At 52.4% G+C, this 19,493-nt stretch overlaps 7 protein-coding genes across 7 annotated transcripts; 5 read left to right on the top strand and 2 right to left on the bottom strand.

Annotated features, from left to right (window-relative positions):
• Positions 1-4: 4 nt before the first annotated feature.
• ATEG_04499 (cytochrome c oxidase subunit 6B family protein) lies at positions 5-422 on the top strand (the record flags this gene model as incomplete). Its single annotated transcript, XM_001213677.1, has 2 exons — positions 5-226; positions 300-422. The coding sequence occupies 2 exons, from the start codon at positions 5-7 to the stop codon at positions 420-422; spliced, it is 345 nt and encodes a 114-aa protein (XP_001213677.1).
• A 609-nt stretch (positions 423-1,031) lies between these two features.
• ATEG_04498 (putative RNA-binding protein (Nab3)) lies at positions 1,032-3,922 on the bottom strand (the record flags this gene model as incomplete). Its single annotated transcript, XM_001213676.1, has 4 exons — positions 1,032-1,576; positions 1,636-2,395; positions 2,461-2,636; positions 2,701-3,922. The coding sequence occupies 4 exons, from the start codon at positions 3,920-3,922 to the stop codon at positions 1,032-1,034; spliced, it is 2,703 nt and encodes a 900-aa protein (XP_001213676.1).
• A 1,340-nt stretch (positions 3,923-5,262) lies between these two features.
• On the top strand, positions 5,263-5,865 carry ATEG_04497 (peptidyl-tRNA hydrolase domain protein; the record flags this gene model as incomplete). Its single annotated transcript, XM_001213675.1, has 2 exons — positions 5,263-5,522; positions 5,601-5,865. 2 exons carry the CDS (start codon positions 5,263-5,265, stop codon positions 5,863-5,865), a joined length of 525 nt encoding a protein of 174 aa, XP_001213675.1.
• Positions 5,866-6,154: 289 nt separating this feature from the next.
• Positions 6,155-7,411, bottom strand: ATEG_04496 (snoRNA-binding rRNA-processing protein UTP6; the record flags this gene model as incomplete). Its single annotated transcript, XM_001213674.1, has 2 exons — positions 6,155-7,258; positions 7,322-7,411. 2 exons carry the CDS (start codon positions 7,409-7,411, stop codon positions 6,155-6,157), a joined length of 1,194 nt encoding a protein of 397 aa, XP_001213674.1.
• Positions 7,412-7,810: 399 nt separating this feature from the next.
• Positions 7,811-11,106, top strand: ATEG_04495 (putative integral plasma membrane protein; the record flags this gene model as incomplete). The annotated part of the gene is made up of 8 exons (XM_001213673.1): positions 7,811-7,849; positions 7,913-8,459; positions 8,519-8,645; positions 8,751-8,789; positions 8,847-8,931; positions 8,988-9,033; positions 9,084-10,891; positions 10,948-11,106. 8 exons carry the CDS (start codon positions 7,811-7,813, stop codon positions 11,104-11,106), a joined length of 2,850 nt encoding a protein of 949 aa, XP_001213673.1.
• A 2,210-nt stretch (positions 11,107-13,316) lies between these two features.
• ATEG_04494 (uncharacterized protein) lies at positions 13,317-14,665 on the top strand (the record flags this gene model as incomplete). Its single annotated transcript, XM_001213672.1, has 3 exons — positions 13,317-14,184; positions 14,239-14,451; positions 14,625-14,665. The coding sequence occupies 3 exons, from the start codon at positions 13,317-13,319 to the stop codon at positions 14,663-14,665; spliced, it is 1,122 nt and encodes a 373-aa protein (XP_001213672.1).
• Positions 14,666-15,873: 1,208 nt separating this feature from the next.
• ATEG_04493 (cleavage polyadenylation factor subunit CFT2) lies at positions 15,874-18,962 on the top strand (the record flags this gene model as incomplete). The annotated part of the gene is made up of 2 exons (XM_001213671.1): positions 15,874-16,022; positions 16,094-18,962. 2 exons carry the CDS (start codon positions 15,874-15,876, stop codon positions 18,960-18,962), a joined length of 3,018 nt encoding a protein of 1,005 aa, XP_001213671.1.
• Between the last annotated feature and the right edge of the window lie 531 nt (positions 18,963-19,493).

Here is a 19,493-nt window from a genome sequence, read left to right as displayed (position 1 = left end):
CACAATGGGCTGGTTTCCCTGGTCTTCCGATTCGAACCGCGCCTCCGACGGCGGCCGCATAGCACCCGATCGAACCTCGCGGCAGCGCTGCTGGGAAGGCCGCGATCTCTTCTTTTCCTGCCTGGATGACAATAACATCATCGACGCGATCAAAGACGATAAGGAGGCCCGCCGAAAATGCGCCAAGGAGATTGCAGAGTTTGAGAATGCGTGCTCCAAGACATGGGTATGTATATCATGCGGGTTCATATGCCTGTACCTTTCTTTCTTGGGCTGTTGTCGCTAACTCGAAGAAATAGGTCAAGTATTTCAAGGAGAAGCGGGTGATGGAATATAACCGCGACAAGACGATCGAGCGTATCAAGAAGGAAGATGCGGCCAAAGTCCAGGATCTGAAGGCACAGGGTTGGACTCCGCGGTGATACACGAAAAGGCAATTGGAAAAAGGACGAGACCGACGAAGGCAATCAGTGTAACAGATACTTTATACCTTGAACCGCAGAGGTTCCCTGTACCATATCTATGCTCTCCCCATTCATATCTAACGGTTCAAATGTGATGTCCATTCAAACTTCATAAGCCCGTGCCCAAAACAACCTCTAGGTAACTGAACGTATTCCAGCTCTCATTCATACCGAATATGTTATGTTCGTTTGCTCCAACAACTCGCTATGCGCCATATTATACTAAAGTAATCATAATACCAGACGAGCGGCACCTGAAGATCACACTCGCTGAGACGCCATATACCCGAAGTTTCTATCGCGCGAACATCTCAGCGTTCACATAAAAACAAACCATTGCACTCCGTCCAAGTATGCCGACGAGATGTGATAGAAAAAGCAAAAGTGACCAACAACCACGCCATCATGACCGTACCTGATGGCTTAATCCCATACCGATTTCGCAAAACTGCAAACGACCATTCGACAAACGCCCGACACCTGAAATGGTTGCAGGACCTGCAACGTAATCAAATCCGGAAGTTGAAGGAAAAGCATAAGAAGACAATAAGGAAACGGTATCATAAGTCATTGCTTCCACTTGCCCAATTGGTTCATGATATTCTGTACATGTGGGCTCACACCGGCCTGGCTCTGAGGCTGTTGTCCGCCCAAGCCTTTGGCTAACAGGGAGATGAGGTTTGGATCCGACACCGCGGGAGCATTAGGTGCCTGGAGGGGAAAGGACTGCGGTGGAAGTGGCTGTTGCGGATTAGCCGGCACAGCCGGCCGAGTCGCAGCGCTCAACAGACTTGCCAGATCTGCACCGCTGTGGGGGGCACTGGCGCCGGCAAAGGTCGGCTGCGCTGTGGGGATAGCCGGCGGACGCTGCTGAAGGGCAGCTAGAAGGGATTGCAAAGTGGGCCCATCGAGTGAGGTAATTAAGTTCGCCAGATTTGGCGGATTGGTGAGAGGCGGTAACGGGGCCTGCGGAATCGGTGCCGGCGCGAGTGGTGGTACTCCAAACGCGGCGGCATTAGGAGGGAAGGGGGTGGGAGGCCCTCCACGCTGCAACGATTGAGTGGCGTGGAAGACGATTTCCGCAGCGACATTGGGGTCAACGTCAGGGTATTCTATCGGAGATTAATACGCGAGTCCATATGAAGAAAGCTGACGTAGGATGTATTCTTACCATTGAACCGCACATTGTCCGGTCCCCCAGTCCGATCAAACACTTGCAGTGGAATCTTCCGAGAAAATTGGTTGGGACGCGCAAGCCTTATAACGGCAAGCACTCCTTCAATGATTTGGCGTTGGACCGCGGCGTTAAGTGGAATGCGCGGGCCGAGCATCAGAACGTCCACTCGGAGGCCACGACTGCGGAAGGCATTCTCGACATAGAATATGAAGTTGCTTTGCAGATGGTTAGAGTCTGGCCTCGAAGCTCTCAGGAGGAAAAGCAACTTACCGATCCACTTCCTCCAGAACGAGGATTTGGACTTCCGGTACATCCCGAGGGTTTCTTCTAGGTACAGGCAGGTCCGAGTCGGCATCAAAGGCCCGTGCTCTCGGGCTTGGGCTGCGATATCTTCTGTCCCTTGTATACGGAGACCGAGATCGCCGTCGCTCTCGTCGGTCATACCGCTCTGGAGTTCTGTCCCGAGAGCGGTAGCCATCTCTTCCTCGGAACGCACGCGGCGATGGGGAGCGAGGTGGCCGATAATCGTCCCGTCGGCGATGTGAAGGTTCATCCCGAAAATCGCTGAACGGGACGCGACCCGATTCATACGATCGGTCATACCGATCCCCGGGGGCTCTGGGATTGCGACCACCAGGAGGACCGCCTCGACTGAACTCGGGAGATCTCGAGCGTCTCGGTGGTGGAGCGCGGGACGCCTCCGCAGAGGGCGGACCGGGTCTGGTGTTACGCTGGGGCTTCGAAATCTCCAAGTCTGGTAGCGGAGTCAGCATTTTTTCCTTCTCTTTGGAGGATCAAAGGCTGTTGATACGTACGGACTTTCCGACCTCGGACCACAGCGCCTTGCTCCACATCGAGCGCCTGCTTACAAGCACTCGATTCGAGGAATTGTATGAAACCATAGGCCTGTTTGATAGAAATCTGCGCGAGTTTACCGTACTTATGGAAGATATGGAACAAATCGCGTTTAGTTACTCGCTCAGTGGGTAGATTGCCTGTATAGACAAGATTGATCAGTGACACGACAACCGACGAGCGTATAGGGCAGCTGATACGTACCGACAAACAGCCTGGACCCCGGTGGGAAGCGATCCCAGAGACCTTCTGTGACATATACTCGCTCATCATGCAAGAACTCATCATATTTCTTCTGCACCTCGGGGCCCCAGGGAGTATCCTCATCCTTACCAGAGCGAGCTGGCTGTCTATCGCCACGACCGCTTCTTTGTACCCCAGGAGAGGAACCCGGGGACTCCGCGGGAGAGGACTGCTGGAAACTAGGACCTGGAGGGGGCGGTAGGGCACTAGCACCCGATGACGATGTCCCCGGAGCACCAGCGGTGGCCAAAGAAGGGGCCCCGACATTCGACTGGTAATTACTCTGTTGGGCGGAGTAGGAGGAAGGCGAGCTGGGGTTTTGGGGAGGGATCTGATGATAGGAACGGATATCATCACTGGGCTGGTAATTAGGATGGATGGAGGGCTTCTCCTGGGGAGGGGGGCGAGGAGGGAGGCCCGGGGATGACTGCTGCGCTTCGTCCGTTGCTGCTTGAGGGACTGCATCCGCAGACGGGGCGGCCGTAGTGGACGGGGGAAGATTATCGAGGAGGTTTTGGAAATCCACACCATCCTCACCGGTAGAATTTGCAACTTTGCCTTGGGCGTCTGGACGGTCCTGCGGGACGGACTCGGGCGCCCAATTGTTGACGGCCGGGCCTACCGCGCTCGCATTGGGAAAATGTTGAGCGACATGGGAAGAAGGGGGAGGGACATCGGGGACAGTGTGTGTTATATCTGATGGAGGCAGAGTGGTTAGAGAAGACCTTGCTTGGGCATCTGGGACAGGAGTCCAGGTCGCTGGGGCCATAGGACGGGCGGAGGGTGCAGACGGGGTCGCCGATGAAGACGTGGGTGCATTCGTGCTGGACATCTCGTCCATCCGGAGAGGATCAGAGTGAGAACTACCTTGTGTGTGTTGCTGATGCTGGGCGGGTGGCGGAGGTTGACCGGGATGATTCAACCACGACGTATGCCCGCTACCCTCTGCGGGGTGAGTATAGCCATCCTCCCGAGATCCATGACCATTGTGATATGCCTGGGAACTATTTCCAAGAGCCGAGTCGGACTTCTCATAAGTCGAGGTATCGTTGAACACAGGGTCCATTTGATTCTGCAGCACAGGGATATTGGCGGGCTCCGCGATGTGCAGCGGACGAGGGCTCTCGGGAGTCAGGGTCTCGCCTCGAAACTGGAAAGCTTCATCTGGGGGACTGGGAGTCATGTAGACCGCGGAGGAGGGAGAGATTCATCTACAAAACCACACACAGGCGAGGCGATCGAAGAAAGGAGGAGAGGAGGCAAGTCACGAGGACGTAATAATGGAGATTTTCAAACCCGCCCAAGCTAAGGTGGGGCTTTTCTATCTTTGGGAGAAGGAACCGGGGCCGTTGGAAGCGATTCGTCAGGGAGATAAGGGAGAAATGATGGGAAAACGCGCGATGGAGAAGATGAGAACACCGAAGGTGTTTCAGTGGGAGGAGTATGAGGAGGAGGAGAAGGAAGGGTGGAATGACACGAAAGGCAGAAGTTTCGACGCTGTGAAGATCGAGGGAGGGTTATGTAAATAAAGCTCGGACGTCGGCAGTCTGCAAGTAACTAGGCCGTCGTACGGTTCCACTTAGTACTGGTGAAAGGGTAGAAAGACTGGCGAAGAGGAGGTTATCACAGCAGAGGGAGGGATCTGGACCACGCAAGATGACGGCAGAATGTGGTAAATGGATGATCCGACCATCAAAATCCGGGTTGGTGATGGGGGGAAGAGAAAGGAGACAGAGCCGGAGGGAAGAATGAGGGATGGAAGAACCTGGAAGGCGCAAGGAATCTTTCGTGTACGGAGCATGACGGTCAGAGTTTTTGGGGTGTCCACGTTCTTCCCTCATTGAGCATTAGTGGTGGGTCAAGGCGTCTGCCCGCTGGCTCCTGGGATTAGTCACCGCCTATACCTTAAAAATTCTCTTTATTAGTCTGCAGGTCCAGACCCTTTCCGACGGACTATTGCCGTTTTCTTTATACGGAGTAGTATAGGGTACACCGTAGTAGTTACCTGCTCCTACGGAGTACGCATCTATGTAAAGGTACATAAGGTGCATATGTTAGATACCTAGTACGTAGGTATATCCTGCAGGTTGTACGCCAGACGTAGGTTCCATGTACCACCAGTCCCAAAGTCCACGGATCGGCCGGCTGAGACATCCAAGTAAGGTACGGTAATCGTAGCCGATCAATGCGAGCTCCGATTAATTCTTTAATTATTATTTTGGAACGACGGGTCCCCTGGAACAGCGGCCTCGTCCGTCGGGCTAAAAGCTCCCTAGCTTGGCTTCCTGGGATGATCCTCGTGCTTGTTACTGGTTAGCATCCCATCCTTAATTCAATGTCGCTTTGTACCACTGTCCTGTTCTATTACCATCATTTGATTGTGTTCACTACTCCGTACACCAACACCCAACATTTGTCAAATACAATCAAACACATTACAGACTAAAACAGCACAGCATAACACGAGAATACATAAAAGGGAAATAAGAGAAGAAAAAATATTAATCCGGGAAAAGTCCGAATATGCTACAACATCTCCCACGGATTGCGCGACTTGGTGCTCCCCCGCCTCTCTCCTTCTCCTCAGCCCCCACCATCTCCCTTACAAGAGCCTTCGCCTCGCGACGTGCAGCTGCCATACACTCGACCCACGAATACTCCGACGATGACTTCGAGGCAGCCCGCCAATGGCTTGTGGGGTTTGACGCGCATCCCCTCCCCCGTCACATCGGTCACATCTCCTTCAGTCGCTCGGGAGGTCCCGGGGGCCAGAACGTCAACAAGTCCGTACCACCAACGCCGTCCTGACAATATCCCGGTCCGTCCCTGACAAAATAACTAACTCGTGATCATCTAAATAGAGTCAACTCCAAAGCCACTCTAAAAGTCCCCTTGGCATCTCTTCTCCCTCTGGTCCCGCGCGTTCTTCATCCCTCGCTTCGCACATCCCGCTACTTCGCAGAGCGGACTGAGACACTGGTCATCCACGCAGAGGAATCCCGGAAGCAGGCGGCCAACGTCGAGTCCTGTTACGACAAGCTCCACCAACTCCTCAAGACCACCGCCAAGGATGTTATCCCGGGAGAAACATCCCAAGCCCAAAGAGACCGCGTGCATAAACTGTAAGTTTACTATATCTTATTCATAATATTTCCCATACATACCGGCCGTTCATTCGACCAGCTGCTAACGATGCCCAGGAAAAAGGCTGAGAATGAGGCTAGAATCAAGTTTAAAAAACTGCATAGCAGCAAGAAAAGCAGTCGCCGCGGTAGTAAATATGATGAATGATTACGGCACTGTTCACAATTCATATACTCAAGTGGCGCTCTGTGTTCGAATCCGATGACGACGAAGCAATAAATCAATATACCAGTGAACGCCTTCCGATGCCATGTGATGACCCAACAACCCCTTACTGTTGCACAACCCGCTCTGCGTTCCGTACAGTAGCACCAATGGCCTTCTGCAAGGCCGGATCCAGGTTCTCCGTGTTCTCCAGCGGCTGCAGCCAGCCAATGATTTCTTTCGCGACATTCGGGTCTTCTCGGTGGTCCCTCATCCGCATCAACGATGCACTCAGAGCCCCTGGGAAGTCTGCAGATGTAACCGAGACGCCGGCGGTGGGAAACTTGATATAGCAAATGAGGGTATGAGGGCTGGTGGGTTTCGAAGCCTGCATCGCCTCGAGCACATGACCCAGAATCTTTTTCAGGCACGGGATATCTCCGAACTCGAACACCATGTCGTAAAACTCGTGCCCGAACCGATCATCGTTGTTGAAATTCTTCATCGCAGTGTCAAAAATCGCCATAGGGATGGCTCCGCTGAGGGCAGGCGTGGCATTGAGGTTCTGCAGTGCCACTTGGTCGTTTCCACCCGCGTCTCCTCCCTCTCCCCCGGCGCTTGGATTGATATCTTCTCCAGTGAGTTTGGGGAGAGAGATCATATCCGCGTCAGCATCCATGCTATCCTCAACCGCCTTTCGGGGAGCTTCAGCTTCGTCCAAACCCAGGATGCGTCGTCGAGCGACGAGCTTGGTGATATAGATCAGCTCTAGCCTCGCATACTGAATCCACAACTTCCGGGAGTTCTTGCAAAACCTCAGTCCGCGTTGCATGTAGCTCCTTGACTGCGTCATATCCGCATGATCCTCCATAGAGTATTGCGCCGCATAAGCCCAGAGTTCTGCATTCGTCGGGTGTAGTCGTAAAGCGTCCGTGAATATGGTGGAGAGCTTCTTGAACGCTTTCTGTTCTCTGGCATACTCGATATATTGGACCCAGAGACCAATATCACCATGAAATTTGCGTGTGGCGCGGTCCAGGATGAAGAAAATCCGTCGCTGTCCCGAGTATCCTGCCGATCTAATACCGAGCCGCTTTACTCTTTTGCGCCGGAGGGTATCCAGGTTCATTTCATATTCTGCGTACCGCACAAAGTCGGCCGGTTTGGCGCCTCGCGCATTGAGCTTGTGTTCGAAATCCGACCTCCTCTTGACGATAGACGTGATCTCTTCCTACACGAATAGAAGCAGCAGTCGTCAGTGAGCTGTCGCATCTATCATAAAAAGACTCCTTACCTTGCTGAAGATTTTCTTCCTCTCAAATTCCTTCAGTTCCGGCACCGACTTCTCCAAGAAGAAGCGAGCCTTATCCGCCGCAGCAGACATGATTGCGATGGTTTCGACTAACTTGACACGAGCTCGGTCAAACAGGAAAGTTCTCTGGTCTCCAGAGAAAAAAGTTGTCGGTATCCCGCAGCAGAAAAACCGTGTCTAGGCGGGCGGGCTTGTCCGCTTGCCCTATTGGGACTAGCGTCTGCGGAAGCCGGAGAATCGCCAGTTCAGTGTTGATTTGGTTGTTTCTCTCCCCCAGTTGCGTGGTCTGCCTCAGGGGCTCTGACATTGATTTCCTGATATTTTCCTAATTTGGTCTTTCGTCTACTTCTTTATATTTTCTTATTCTCTACGCTCTTTTTAGATCGTTTTCTAATCCCCTTCCTTTTCCTTTCCCCCACTCGTTTTAATACCGGTGTCACTGGAGACGCTCCCGAGGTCTCCTGCGCTGTCATGGCTCCCAAGTACAAGGACGGGGACGCCGTTGTAGCGGTTAGTCCTGCTCATTGATCCCTACCAGGTGACCCCCAGGCTTTATGCTGAACGGATTGGCAGTTTAATGGGAAATGGGTCTCCTGGGCACATACGGCGGTGGCCTACACCGCGTTCTTTAGTGCCCTGGTGGTTGGGATGTACCTGCATTTCCACAAAATCGTGCAGAACGAACATTACGGTTACCCCGACGAATGGTTCCCCTCCGTCTCAGCGACAATCGGTGATCGATACCCCGAGCGATCCTTCTTCCAAGTCTTCATCGCTATTACCTCCGGTCCCCGCTTCGCTCTCGTGTTTCTGTGGTACGTCTTGACTGCACGTCCGAACTCAACTCTGCCAAAGGTGGTCGCTGGGGTCGGACTGTTCCGCACGTTTACTTGCGGTGGCTGGACATATGTTACGTCGACGGATGATCATGACTGGCACGACATCTTTATGATCTCTTACCTTGTTGCGACTCTGCCCTGGACCCTCGGATGTCTCGCCCTTAGCCCGAACAACCGCCGTGCTGTCAAGTACCGGAAGGTCTTGGCAAGCTTGTTCTTTGGCACACTTGTGCCCTTGATCTACTACTTCATCCAGCACAAAGTCCACAAAGTTCCTGGAGGTGAGATGCACAGCCTATTGACTTCACTCACGATAATTCTAACCGTTATCCACGCTTAGCCTACACGAGATACGCCTTCTTCGAATGGTCCCTTATCCTCTTTGATGTTGGATTCGACGCGGTCACCGCCCTTGACTTTGAAGCGTTTGAAATCGTGGTGCGGGATGTCAAAGGTGTTAGCAGAGGGTATGTACAGTGGCTTCCAAAGTAAACCGGGAGAGGAAAATGTACAGTTGCCAAACGATGGTTGTTGGTACTTGAAGGATTTGTTCTAAGATTCAAAATCTCCAGGCAGCTGAAGACCACCGCGGATTCCGTTCTCGAAAAAGAGTGTGTATAATCTGTTCTCCATGAGCATCCGATCACCCTCCGTTAACCCGTAGACAGGAAGGGCAAGCCCGTTGGAAACACCTTTGGCGAAGGTTTCTTCTGGTCAGAAATCATTGACGCTGCCGCTGATGCCTACAATGGGGTATTTTAAGACACAGCCCCTTACTGCATATCAGAGCTACGACTAACCACTTGTAGTTTGTCCTTTGGTCCCTGTGGACGGCTCTCCCTGTTCTCGTGTGGTGTAAGTCGTCTGAGGACTCCCCCATACATGCAGCTCTCTGACGTACACAGATTTCCCTCTTTGGTACATGGGCATTTCCGGTTATGAGGTTGCCATTCTGGCGTATACCGCGCCAGCTCTCCTCGCCATTCCGGGTCTGAAAACTCTCGCCACACGTAACCCCCGTATCTTGCATCTTCTGTCCATCTCTGGACTACTTGCCTACAAGGTGCAGGATCCCGCCAACCGCCTTTTCCTGATTGTTTTCTCTGTCGTCTGCGGCTGCTTGTCATGGACCGCGACTTTGTATGCGGAGAGAGCTAATGGCTCCCGTCTCGAATCTCGGATCTTCGCCTGGGGTCTCGGCTTGATCATGTCGAGCATTGCAAAGTTCGCCTGCAGGACTAACAACCCTGTTTGGCCCATCATGCATGCTGAAAATGGCGGCTGGAACAAGCTTGGATTGCTTCTGGCGGTCCTCGCCGCACTTCGGTCTTACAGACGTGCCCCAACCAGTGGAGGAGATTATTTCCCCACTACCGGCCGGAAGGGTTCCCCTATCCTGGCTGCTCTCGGTGTGGGAGGTCTCGTTTTTGCCATGCACTCCATGCTGTCGGATTCTAGCACTATGATTTCTTGGGTCTGGGATGGTTACCCTGTCCGGGGCCCAATCGCAGTTCCTCACGGAGCGTATACCATCTTCGTGATGGGCGCTGGCCTGGTCTACGGTCTGTTCTATCCTGCGGCTGCAGGAAGCTGGACTGCCTTTGGCATCGGCTCGCTTGGGGCGGCCATGGTTACCTGCTACAGCCACTGGACTGGATTCTACGGCGGCCTTATCCTCGCATTCTATCTTTTGGCTGTCGCTCCCGTCCTGCTTTCCTCGGCTGTGCGCCACTCACCAGCCACCACGTTCGGAATTGGCATGTTTTTGTACATGTTCCTGGTCCTTTTCCATGTTTGGGTTGTTGCATACGCCTTCGTGCCTGGTGGCCCCCTTGTGCGTGAGCACACGGACTGGCTGATGACTGTGACCATGCTCTCCATTGGAGCCGGAGTTTTCTCAGCTGGTGTGACAAACTCCTCCACCCCCAAGAGTAAGACCATCAGCCCCAGTGGCAGAAGACAACGCTCGTACTATACCTACGTGCTCGTGGCATTGCAGCTCCTTTCTATCTCCGTGGCATATCTGCGCTTCCCTACCAACGACTACGTTCCGTATCACAAGGACGAGAAGCTTGCCACGATGGGCATTTGGACTGTTCATTTCGGTCTCGACAATGACATGTGGGCATCGGAACGTCGCATGAAGAACGTTATCGAGGAGCTTGAGCTCGATGTTATCGGTCTCCTTGAATCCGATAACCAGCGTATCATCATGGGTAACCGTGATATCACTCAGTCCTTGGCTGAGGACTTGGGAATGTATGCGGACTTCGGCCCCGGTCCCAACAAGCACACGTGGGGTTCTGCTCTACTTTCCAAATTCCCGATCGTTAACTCCACGCATCATCTTCTTCCCTCCCCCGTCGGTGAACTGGCGCCAGCCATTCATGCTACCCTCGATATGTATGGGGAGTTGGTCGATGTGGTTGTCTTCCACTCTGGTCAGGAGGAGGATCCAGAGGACCGTCGCCTCCAGTCTGAATACCTGGCCAAGTTGATGGGTAGCTCTACTCGTCCGCTAGTTCTGTTGAGTTATCTTGTCACGAAACCCCTGGAGGGTAACTACAACACGTATGTCAGCGAACTGAGCGGCATGAAAGATATCGACCCTACGGATTGGGACAGGTGGTGCGAGTACATCCTATACAAGAAATTGAGGAAGGTTGGATACGCCCGTGTCAGCCGCGATTCCATCACCGACACCGAAATCCAGGTATGTCTGACCAGAGAAGACTTTATGCCCCCCGTTTTACTAATATCGTTCCATAGGTGGGCAAGTTTGCTATCGGCGAACCCGAGTCTGAGAACGACATGTTCATTCCGGAGGAAATGGTGCCGGAAGGACGCAGATTCCCCAGCCTCTTCCGCGGCCAGGGAGTCCGTGGACACCGTTATCATGTCTTTGACGAACCCAGATATTTCAATTAGACCTTGCTCATCGTCATGCGGGGGTCACGTTCTTTAACTACAGTTCTGAGTAATTAATTTGCGATCATCGAAGCTTCAAGAGAGTATTACCATCAGTCCAAGATTCTGATGGCTACTTGCTAGTGTTGAATACTATGGATTCTCTGTTCGAACACCTCCATTCGATATGTATCTGCTTGACTACCCTACTTCCGAATAAACCACCGCAGTGTAGGATGTTCTACTCCAAGATCATTCACTCTGTCGTACTTGGATAGGTTGTACCTCACCGTGAAAGGTACATTATGTTCGAATGTCACCGGCGCCGTCGCCACAAATGTCATGTCGTATTCGACATAAACCTGCCCGCAGACTCACTGTACCAAGAGGTGCTCCCGGAAATTCAAAAACGCGGCGTCGGGAATGATGTATCGAGTAAGAGCGCGCCGGCAGACTTTGCTCGCGGGATTGTTAAGGATACCTTGGGCGGAGCTGCAGGACCCGTGTGGCGTGGTGCTGTGGCCTCCATGGTGAAGTTAATGTCCAAATACGTGCCAACAGGTAAATTGGTGTGTAGTATTGTGCTCTTCCATTTCTCATTCCTCTTCGATATGGATTGACTGCTGATATTTGCTGCCTAGGACCGAGCAATGAAGGGGGCAACTGGGCTGGACAAGCTGCCTTGAAAGCATATTACTAGGCTGTTTATCACTTCACTCTCACCGATTTGTTCGGTTACCAGATAAAGTTGTGATTCTAGTTGACAGACACTTGAATCAGTCAAGAAGAAAAGCCCTACGATTGTGCAGTTGCATTGTAGTACTCCCATCATCCATCTCTTCTGGTAGTCTCTAATATTTCACTGATGGATCCCACAATCCTATTATCTCTGATCATGTTACCAGTGTCAGCTCAACTTCTAGGTTGTAAGAGGCACCTTTGGATCTCTTAATGCTGATGTTGAACGGATCCACATTGCTCAACATGGTGGTACGACGTATACTTCCGTGTCTATCCGATAACAGTTTTGGCCCGTAGTGGAAATACATTAATGGTAGAAAGGCTGTAAGCAAGAGGCATATGACACATGCAGGGTTGGAATTTGCGATCTTCTCTACAACTCCATGTATTCCTACTGTCCTCTCATAAGCCTGAGGTCATTGTTGTCACAAGTCTGTCATTGAATGATGCAATAGAAGGGCTTCTTGTCTTGTGTCCTGGTCATCATACGCAGAAACCCCCATAGGACGCGACTTCTCCAAGCTCTTCACATTCCAGCCCTGTAGAGCAAAAGGGAGATAGCCCTTTTTACCGCCTTCACAAGCGCTCTCCTGTTCTACGCTGAATGGCAGGAATCCGCGTGGAATGCAATTAGACCCCTTCTGTCGGATCGGCATACGCCCAACTACGGATCTTCATTGAATGGCAATTGATTCCGACGACAAGCTGCTAGGCAGCAGTGGCCGTATTGCATCACTATATGGGGTGTTTACTCCGCACATTTCCTGCTTCTCTCTTTGTCCCTGAGCGTGATCGTTCAGGAAAAAGCATCTTCCATAGACTCTTTGGCAGTCGCCCCCTCCTGGACCGGTAGTCCTGCAGTCATTCGTGGGTATTTGGCCCGGGAGAGCTAGATCTCGACGGCCTTGAGACAGATTCATCCATGTCGCACAGTCTGTTGAATTCTTTGCGTGCATATTGTGCGTATTGCCGTAAAGCCGGCTGGCTATAAGTACATAGACACCGATTTCCCCATCTTGGCATCTCGAAGCCAGCTCTGCCCTCTTTTCGCGTTGTCTCAAGTATGCCGGTCCGACTCAAACCCTATCATCCTAGTTTTGACTAGCTAATGGGTTATCCAGACTATTATCTGGAAACTTCTGTGGCTCAGTACTGCGTCCCAGGCGTCCGTGTCACGAGTTCAGTCACAACAGCACGAAGAGTCCAACAAAGAAACATAAGCAGAAACAGTGCTCTCGACATATCCAGAAATAGTCTCACCTTATTTGTGGTTCTTTTATCTTTCTAACAAAGACATCATTCGGTTGAAGGCTAACAAAGAAGGTCATTCTAAAGGTGAAGCATTCCCCTTGCAAACTGGAAGTCCTCGATCATTCACATTGATACCTCGTAGTATCCATTCCGTCTCAAGGGAGGGCGCATTCATTCACTAGAGCAACATTCTGTCTACATCTGAGGTATGTATCAATCTGCATGCGCCTGTGATTATAATGGCTTACAGTATCTCAGATATCTCATTCCTAAAAGAGCTGCAACCTTCTGCAATGACGAGATCACGCCGACCACGAAACCAGAAGCCCGACCTGTCATCTGCAAAGAAAGTTTCGGTGGATGGCCCCGAAGTCGAGCATTTAGAAACGGCACCCGACACGCAAGATTTATCGCAAAACGAGTCAGACACTATCGGAACAACCAGATGGAATAACTTGAATCGGCCAAAGACGCGCCGTCCCAATTCCTATACACCCGGGCTGCACCAATTGTCCAGATCCCGTCGGTACAGTCACCCTAGCACTGCGTCCAGCGACTCGTATCTGCGGAGTCCGACACAACTTCCGGCAAAACCCAAACCGGCGATGAGTACCAGCCAACTGAGATCACAGAGTTTTGTCGATGCACCTGGGCGAGTTGTGAAACGGCCCCCTATCCTAGGTGCAGGGCATATGGGCTCCACCAAGACACGTTATCCGGACCATATTGGCTTCTCATATCTTTCCAAGCCCCCACGCTGGGTGATCATGCCTGTTACCAAACGTAAGCCAGGAGATCCTGATCAGCCTCTGCAATGGGTATTCGATTCTGGTGAGGCTATTGGCTCTTCGGAGATGAGGCAGAGCGAGGTGTACAGGATCGGATACAAGTATCTTCAGGATGCATACGCCGACCCCGTATTCAGAGACACCGTGAGATCCGAGATTAGAACGGGCCCCTTTGCTTTAAAGGTGGCCGACGTCGAAGACCCCCTTCCGCTTCTTCCTCCGCCGCCTCCTGGTCAGAAGTATGCTCCGCCAGCAGGTACACACAGTACTGTCGAATATTTCCGGGGTTATGAACGCCCTGTGTTAGCCACACGTCCAGGTATGCAGCGGCTCCCTTATTCCTGCAAATACATGCTGACGAGGTGAACGAAAGGCCAATACGCCCCAGACACTGGATCACCATCACCCGCTTCCGAGGATTACAGCACGACTATTAGTGATGGTCTAAGTACCAATACGTTTGATCGTGCAAAATCCCTCGATACTCGCTACTCGGGCAGCAGCGACCTTGAGGATCAACGAAGCCAAACCGGGACTCATTTTCGTTGTGACGAAGGCACCGATGACGGGCCAATCCTCCATGTTGGTGAGTATAAGTGGCTTTGGTTCCTCGTAACCTTTTTGGTCCTGGGCATGTTCCTGTGTCTTTTCCTGTATGCTTTCAAGGTTATCAGGTGATGTAATAGTAATCCGTGCGCCTTCTAGAGAATAACGGTTCATGTATGTTTTGTACAGCTGATGCTGGTTGGGCGTTGATAGGAAACTTGGAAGCAGCATTCTCGGCGATGGCCCTTGCATAGCGGCATTCCGCGGGTATAAAGGGGACCCCGATGAACTCACTGGGCTAATGCTTTTGTCTCGAATAGGTGATGATCCTCGCACTGTCCCTACTGGATCCCCGAGTCCTTCCATGTCCCTGGAAGATGATCTTCAAGGTAAGGGCCTGTTTAGCTTTGCACTTTTGATCATATTGACAGCAACTGATATAATTCATACGCGGAATGTTAGATGAGCATGAGATAGTCAGTCCCCATCAAACCGGCCCCGAGAACAACAACGGCGTTCTTTGGGCACCGTGGGACGTGATCACCCGTATGCAACAAGAAGGAGGCCATGACAACATATTTCCTTCAGTAGTGCTTCGGCGCATACCAGTCTGGGCTGGGAGCGTCGTCGATAAAGATATCAGCACAGCAGCATCTCGCGTGCTACCTCGCCAGCCTTCTGCAGCGCGGATGTTCCATTTCATGCCACGCAGGGGCCAGCAGGGACAAAAGCGCAAAGCGCCGACTGATTGATGTTGTCATCAGATCCTCACAAAACTGTCGAGTATGTGATGGTTCACTTTACCAGACATTTTATCTTGTCAGTTGTGCAATTGTGTTGTAGATCAGGTCTCGCAGCAGTTTTGTTTAACACTTTCCTGTATGTACTTACTGTTAGACGCTGTCTGTACTTTTTTTTATTGGTTGTATAGCGCTATGTTCATCCAATTTTGGACATGGAGTCAATCCACCCAGTGCTGAAAGAATTGCGACATGGTAAATATGCTGGTTTCAGATAGAGAAAGGTGATATGTCTGCTTCCACCTGGGTGCAGTCCTCTCAGATAGGAACATAAAATGTATGATTTGATAGGGACAGACATAACAGACTATTTCAACACCAACATATCTTGAACAAAGAGTATTGGGAGGGATGTTGGCTCCCTGTGTATACTTCGTAGTCATTGATTGGTGCAAACAAGACAAACACGACTCTTGGGATGCTTCATTGTCTCCCGATCACCACCAACCATCGCATCATCAACCACGCGCCCGCCCACAACTCCGCCCACGTTACAGTGCTAGGGGCATTGATAAGTTAACAATGAAGCAGTAATTGTGGGTTCTATGCCCCTCATTGTCGGCCCCAATCGTACCAGAGTCTACCGACAATTTCAACTGTCCGATCACCAAATCCCTAGTCGGCAGCACTGGAGCTGACAAGCTACGCTTCAACTCGCCACAATGTTCACGTTTACGCCGCTTCTTGGTGCTCAGTCATCGTCATCCAAAGCGTCGCAATCAATTTTGGAGTTCGATGGCGGGATCAAGATCCTCGTTGACGTGGGTTGGGATGACACCTTCGATCCTCTAGTCCTGCAAGAACTGGAAAAGTACACACTTTCGACCCCTGCTCGGTCACATCCTATAATGAATCGTCCGTTCATCTAACCATACTCAACAGACACGTACCGACTCTCTCCCTCATCCTCCTCACTCATGCGACCCCTGCGCATATCGGCGCCTTCGTTCATTGTTGCAAAACATTCCCTCTATTTACCCAGATCCCGGTCTACGCCACAAGCCCCGTCATCGCGCTCGGTCGCACTCTTCTGCAGGACCTATACGCATCTGCCCCGTTAGCAGCAACCTTCCTCCCCAAGGCCTCGATATCGGAACCAGGCGCGGGCACGTCTGCGGCATCTGCCGGAGCGACAGCCACAGAAGGCGAAGGCAGCGCGGATGCCCCCCACCCCAGTCGCATCCTTCTCCAGCCCCCGACCAACGAAGAAATCGCCAGATATTTCTCCCTCATCCACCCTCTGAAATACTCGCAGCCGCACCAGCCTTCGCCGTCGCCGTTCTCGCCGCCACTGAACGGTCTGACGCTCACTGCCTACAATGCGGGTCACACGGTCGGAGGCACGATATGGCACATACAACATGGCATGGAGTCTATTGTTTATGCGGTCGACTGGAACCAAGCGCGGGAGAGTGTCGTGGCAGGAGCTGCGTGGTTCGGAGGGCCGGGAGCCAGCGGCACGGAGGTCATAGAACAGCTGCGCAAGCCCACTGCGTTGGTCTGCAGCACGAGAGGGGGCGACAAGTTCGCCCTGCCTGGAGGACGGAAGAAGCGCGACGACTTGTTGTTGGATATGATCCGGAGTACCTTGGCTAAGGGTGGAACGGTTCTCATCCCAACCGACACGAGTGCGCGCGTGCTGGAGCTGGCTTACGCGTTGGAACATGCGTGGCGTGATGCTGCCGCCAGCGGCTCGGAGGATAAGACACTCAAAGAAGCTGGGCTGTATCTCGCGGGTAGAAAGGTCCACACTACGATGCGATTGGCGCGAAGCATGCTGGAATGGATGGACGAGAATATCGTTCGCGAGTTTGAGGCGGCCGAAGGTGTTGATGCGACGACTGGCCAGTCGATCCAGCGACCTGGAGGACAAAAGGATGAGAAGGGAGTTGGTCCTTTTACATTCAAGAACCTGAAGCTTGTCGAGCGGAGGAAGAAGCTGGAAAAGATCCTGGCGGACCAGACGCCCAAAGTCATTCTGGCGTCCGATTCTTCGTTGGATTGGGGTTTCGCTAAGGAATCGCTGCGCCTTATTGCCGAAGGCTCAAATAATCTACTCTTATTGACCGAGTCTCTTCACAAGGAACGGCTACAGGAAGATCAGGAGGGCGCTCAACGACGCACTCTCGGTGGCATGATCTGGGATTGGTATGAAGAGAGGAAAGACGGCGTAGCCTTGGAGAAAGCTGCGGATGGAGAAATGATCGAGCAGGTGCACAGCGGCGGCAGAGAGCTGTCTTGGACAGATGTACGACGCGCGCCTCTTGATCCCGGCGAGCAAATGCTATATCAACAATATCTTGCTACGAAAAGACAGCTGCAAGACGCATCCCAAGCCAGAGGCCAGGAGAATATCGACAACACCGCAGATGCACTAGACGACCGGTCCAGCTCTACGTCTGAAGATTCGGAGACGGAGCAGCAGGGCAGAGTCTTGAATTTCACCACGTCTATTGCACACGCAAACCGCAGCAAGCTCGGTCTGAGCGATGAAGATCTCGGTGTTAACATTCTCCTGCGGCGAAAGCATGTGTATGACTGGGACGTGCGTGGTAAGAAGGGCCGTGAGCGGATGTTCCCGTATGTGGCTCCACGAAAGAAAGGCGACGAGTATGGGGAGTTCATCCGGCCCGAAGAATACCTTCGAGCAGAGGAGCGTGAGGAAGTTGACATGCAGCAACGGCGGACTGAATCTCAGACGAAACTGGGACAGAAACGCCGATGGGATGAGACGGGGCCAGGTGGACGTCGGCTCTCTGGCTCTGGATCGAAACGCCAGCAATTGTCTGATGGCCAGAGGAGGGATACCAGCGTTGCCGATGACTTGAGTCTTGCAGAGGACGGAGAGGGTGGTGAAGACGCGGTGGTGTCAGAGGATGAAGCCGACCAGTCGTTTGAGGGGCCTGCGAAAGCTACCTATGAAAAGGAAACTCTCACGATTAATGCGCGTCTTGCCTTTGTGGATTTCCGAGGTCTGCACGATAAGCGCAGCTTGGAAATGCTCATTCCACTCATTCAGCCTCGGAAGCTGATCCTTGTCGGAGGCATGAAGGGCGAAACAACCGCACTGGCCACAGAGTGCAGAAAACTATTGGCGGCCAAGGCTGGTGTTGATGTGGCTTCCTCGACCGACTCGGCGATTATCTTCACGCCCGCCAACGGCGAGGTTGTCGATGCTAGCGTGGATACGAACGCGTGGATGGTCAAGCTGAGCAACAATCTCGTCCGCCGTCTGAAATGGCAGCATGTCCGCAGTCTGGGCGTGGTCACCCTGACCGCACAGGTCCGAGGACCTGATGTCGCGCCTCCTGACGAAACGGCCGATGCACCCAGCAAGAAGCAGAAATTAGAAGGCGAAGCTTCGACAACTACCGAACCGGACTCTTCGGCGACAACGGCTGTTCAAGCGAAGCCAACTACCGACAAGACCGATGTGTATCCTCTCCTGGATATTCTTCCAGCCAACATGGCAGCCGGCACGAGGTCCATGACTCGCCCGCTGCATGTTGGTGATCTGCGTCTGGCTGATCTCCGTAAGCTGATGCAGGGGGCCGGACACAGGGCGGAATTCCGCGGTGAGGGAACGCTCCTCATCGACGGGACCGTCGCCGTCCGCAAGTCTGGCACGGGCAAGATTGAGATCGAGGCTTCTGCTCAGGCGTCCCACGCTGCTCCTGGACGTGGAGTTGGAAGTTTCCTTGCCGTGAAACGAAAGATATATGAAGGCCTGGCGGTCATTGCCGGCGGCTAAGTTATATGCAGTGTATATTGGTTTGTGATTCGGGATTGGAGTCTTCATGGGTGATGTATCTATAGGAATATGTTCGTATTGGAATCTAGAGGCATCAATCACTTCGGGTAACTTCCAGCTGTCGCTTTAGTGTCGGCCCTCAAGTATAGAAGGCGTTCTGCACCGACATTATCTGTCAATGCTAGTACCTGGGTATGGTCTACTTTCTGTGGCCTGGGCGTGCGTCGAACGAGAAGATGGAGACCTTGGTTCTAGAGCTTATGAGAAAGCAATCCTTGAGATCGCCCCCAAATTATTGCTTACCAGCCATTCAAACATCATGATTTCCACAAGGTATACAGCATCCCTGGGTGTCCACAAGACCGACCCCGCGCGACATGTCATTTTATGCCCCGCCAGTGCATCAATCCTCCGGAAACCACCTCGTTCAGGAGAAGCCAGAGACTCTCACCTCAACGTACCATGGCCTCACAACAGGAGTGGATCTTCTCTCCCAGAGTGGAAGGGAGCAATGATAGGGAGAAACTTGGC

This window comes from Aspergillus terreus, genomic scaffold (genome assembly GCF_000149615.1).
Source record: "Aspergillus terreus NIH2624 scaffold_6 genomic scaffold, whole genome shotgun sequence".
NCBI lineage: Eukaryota > Fungi > Ascomycota > Eurotiomycetes > Eurotiales > Aspergillaceae > Aspergillus > Aspergillus terreus.
This window is presented reverse-complemented; position numbering and strand designations above follow the sequence as displayed.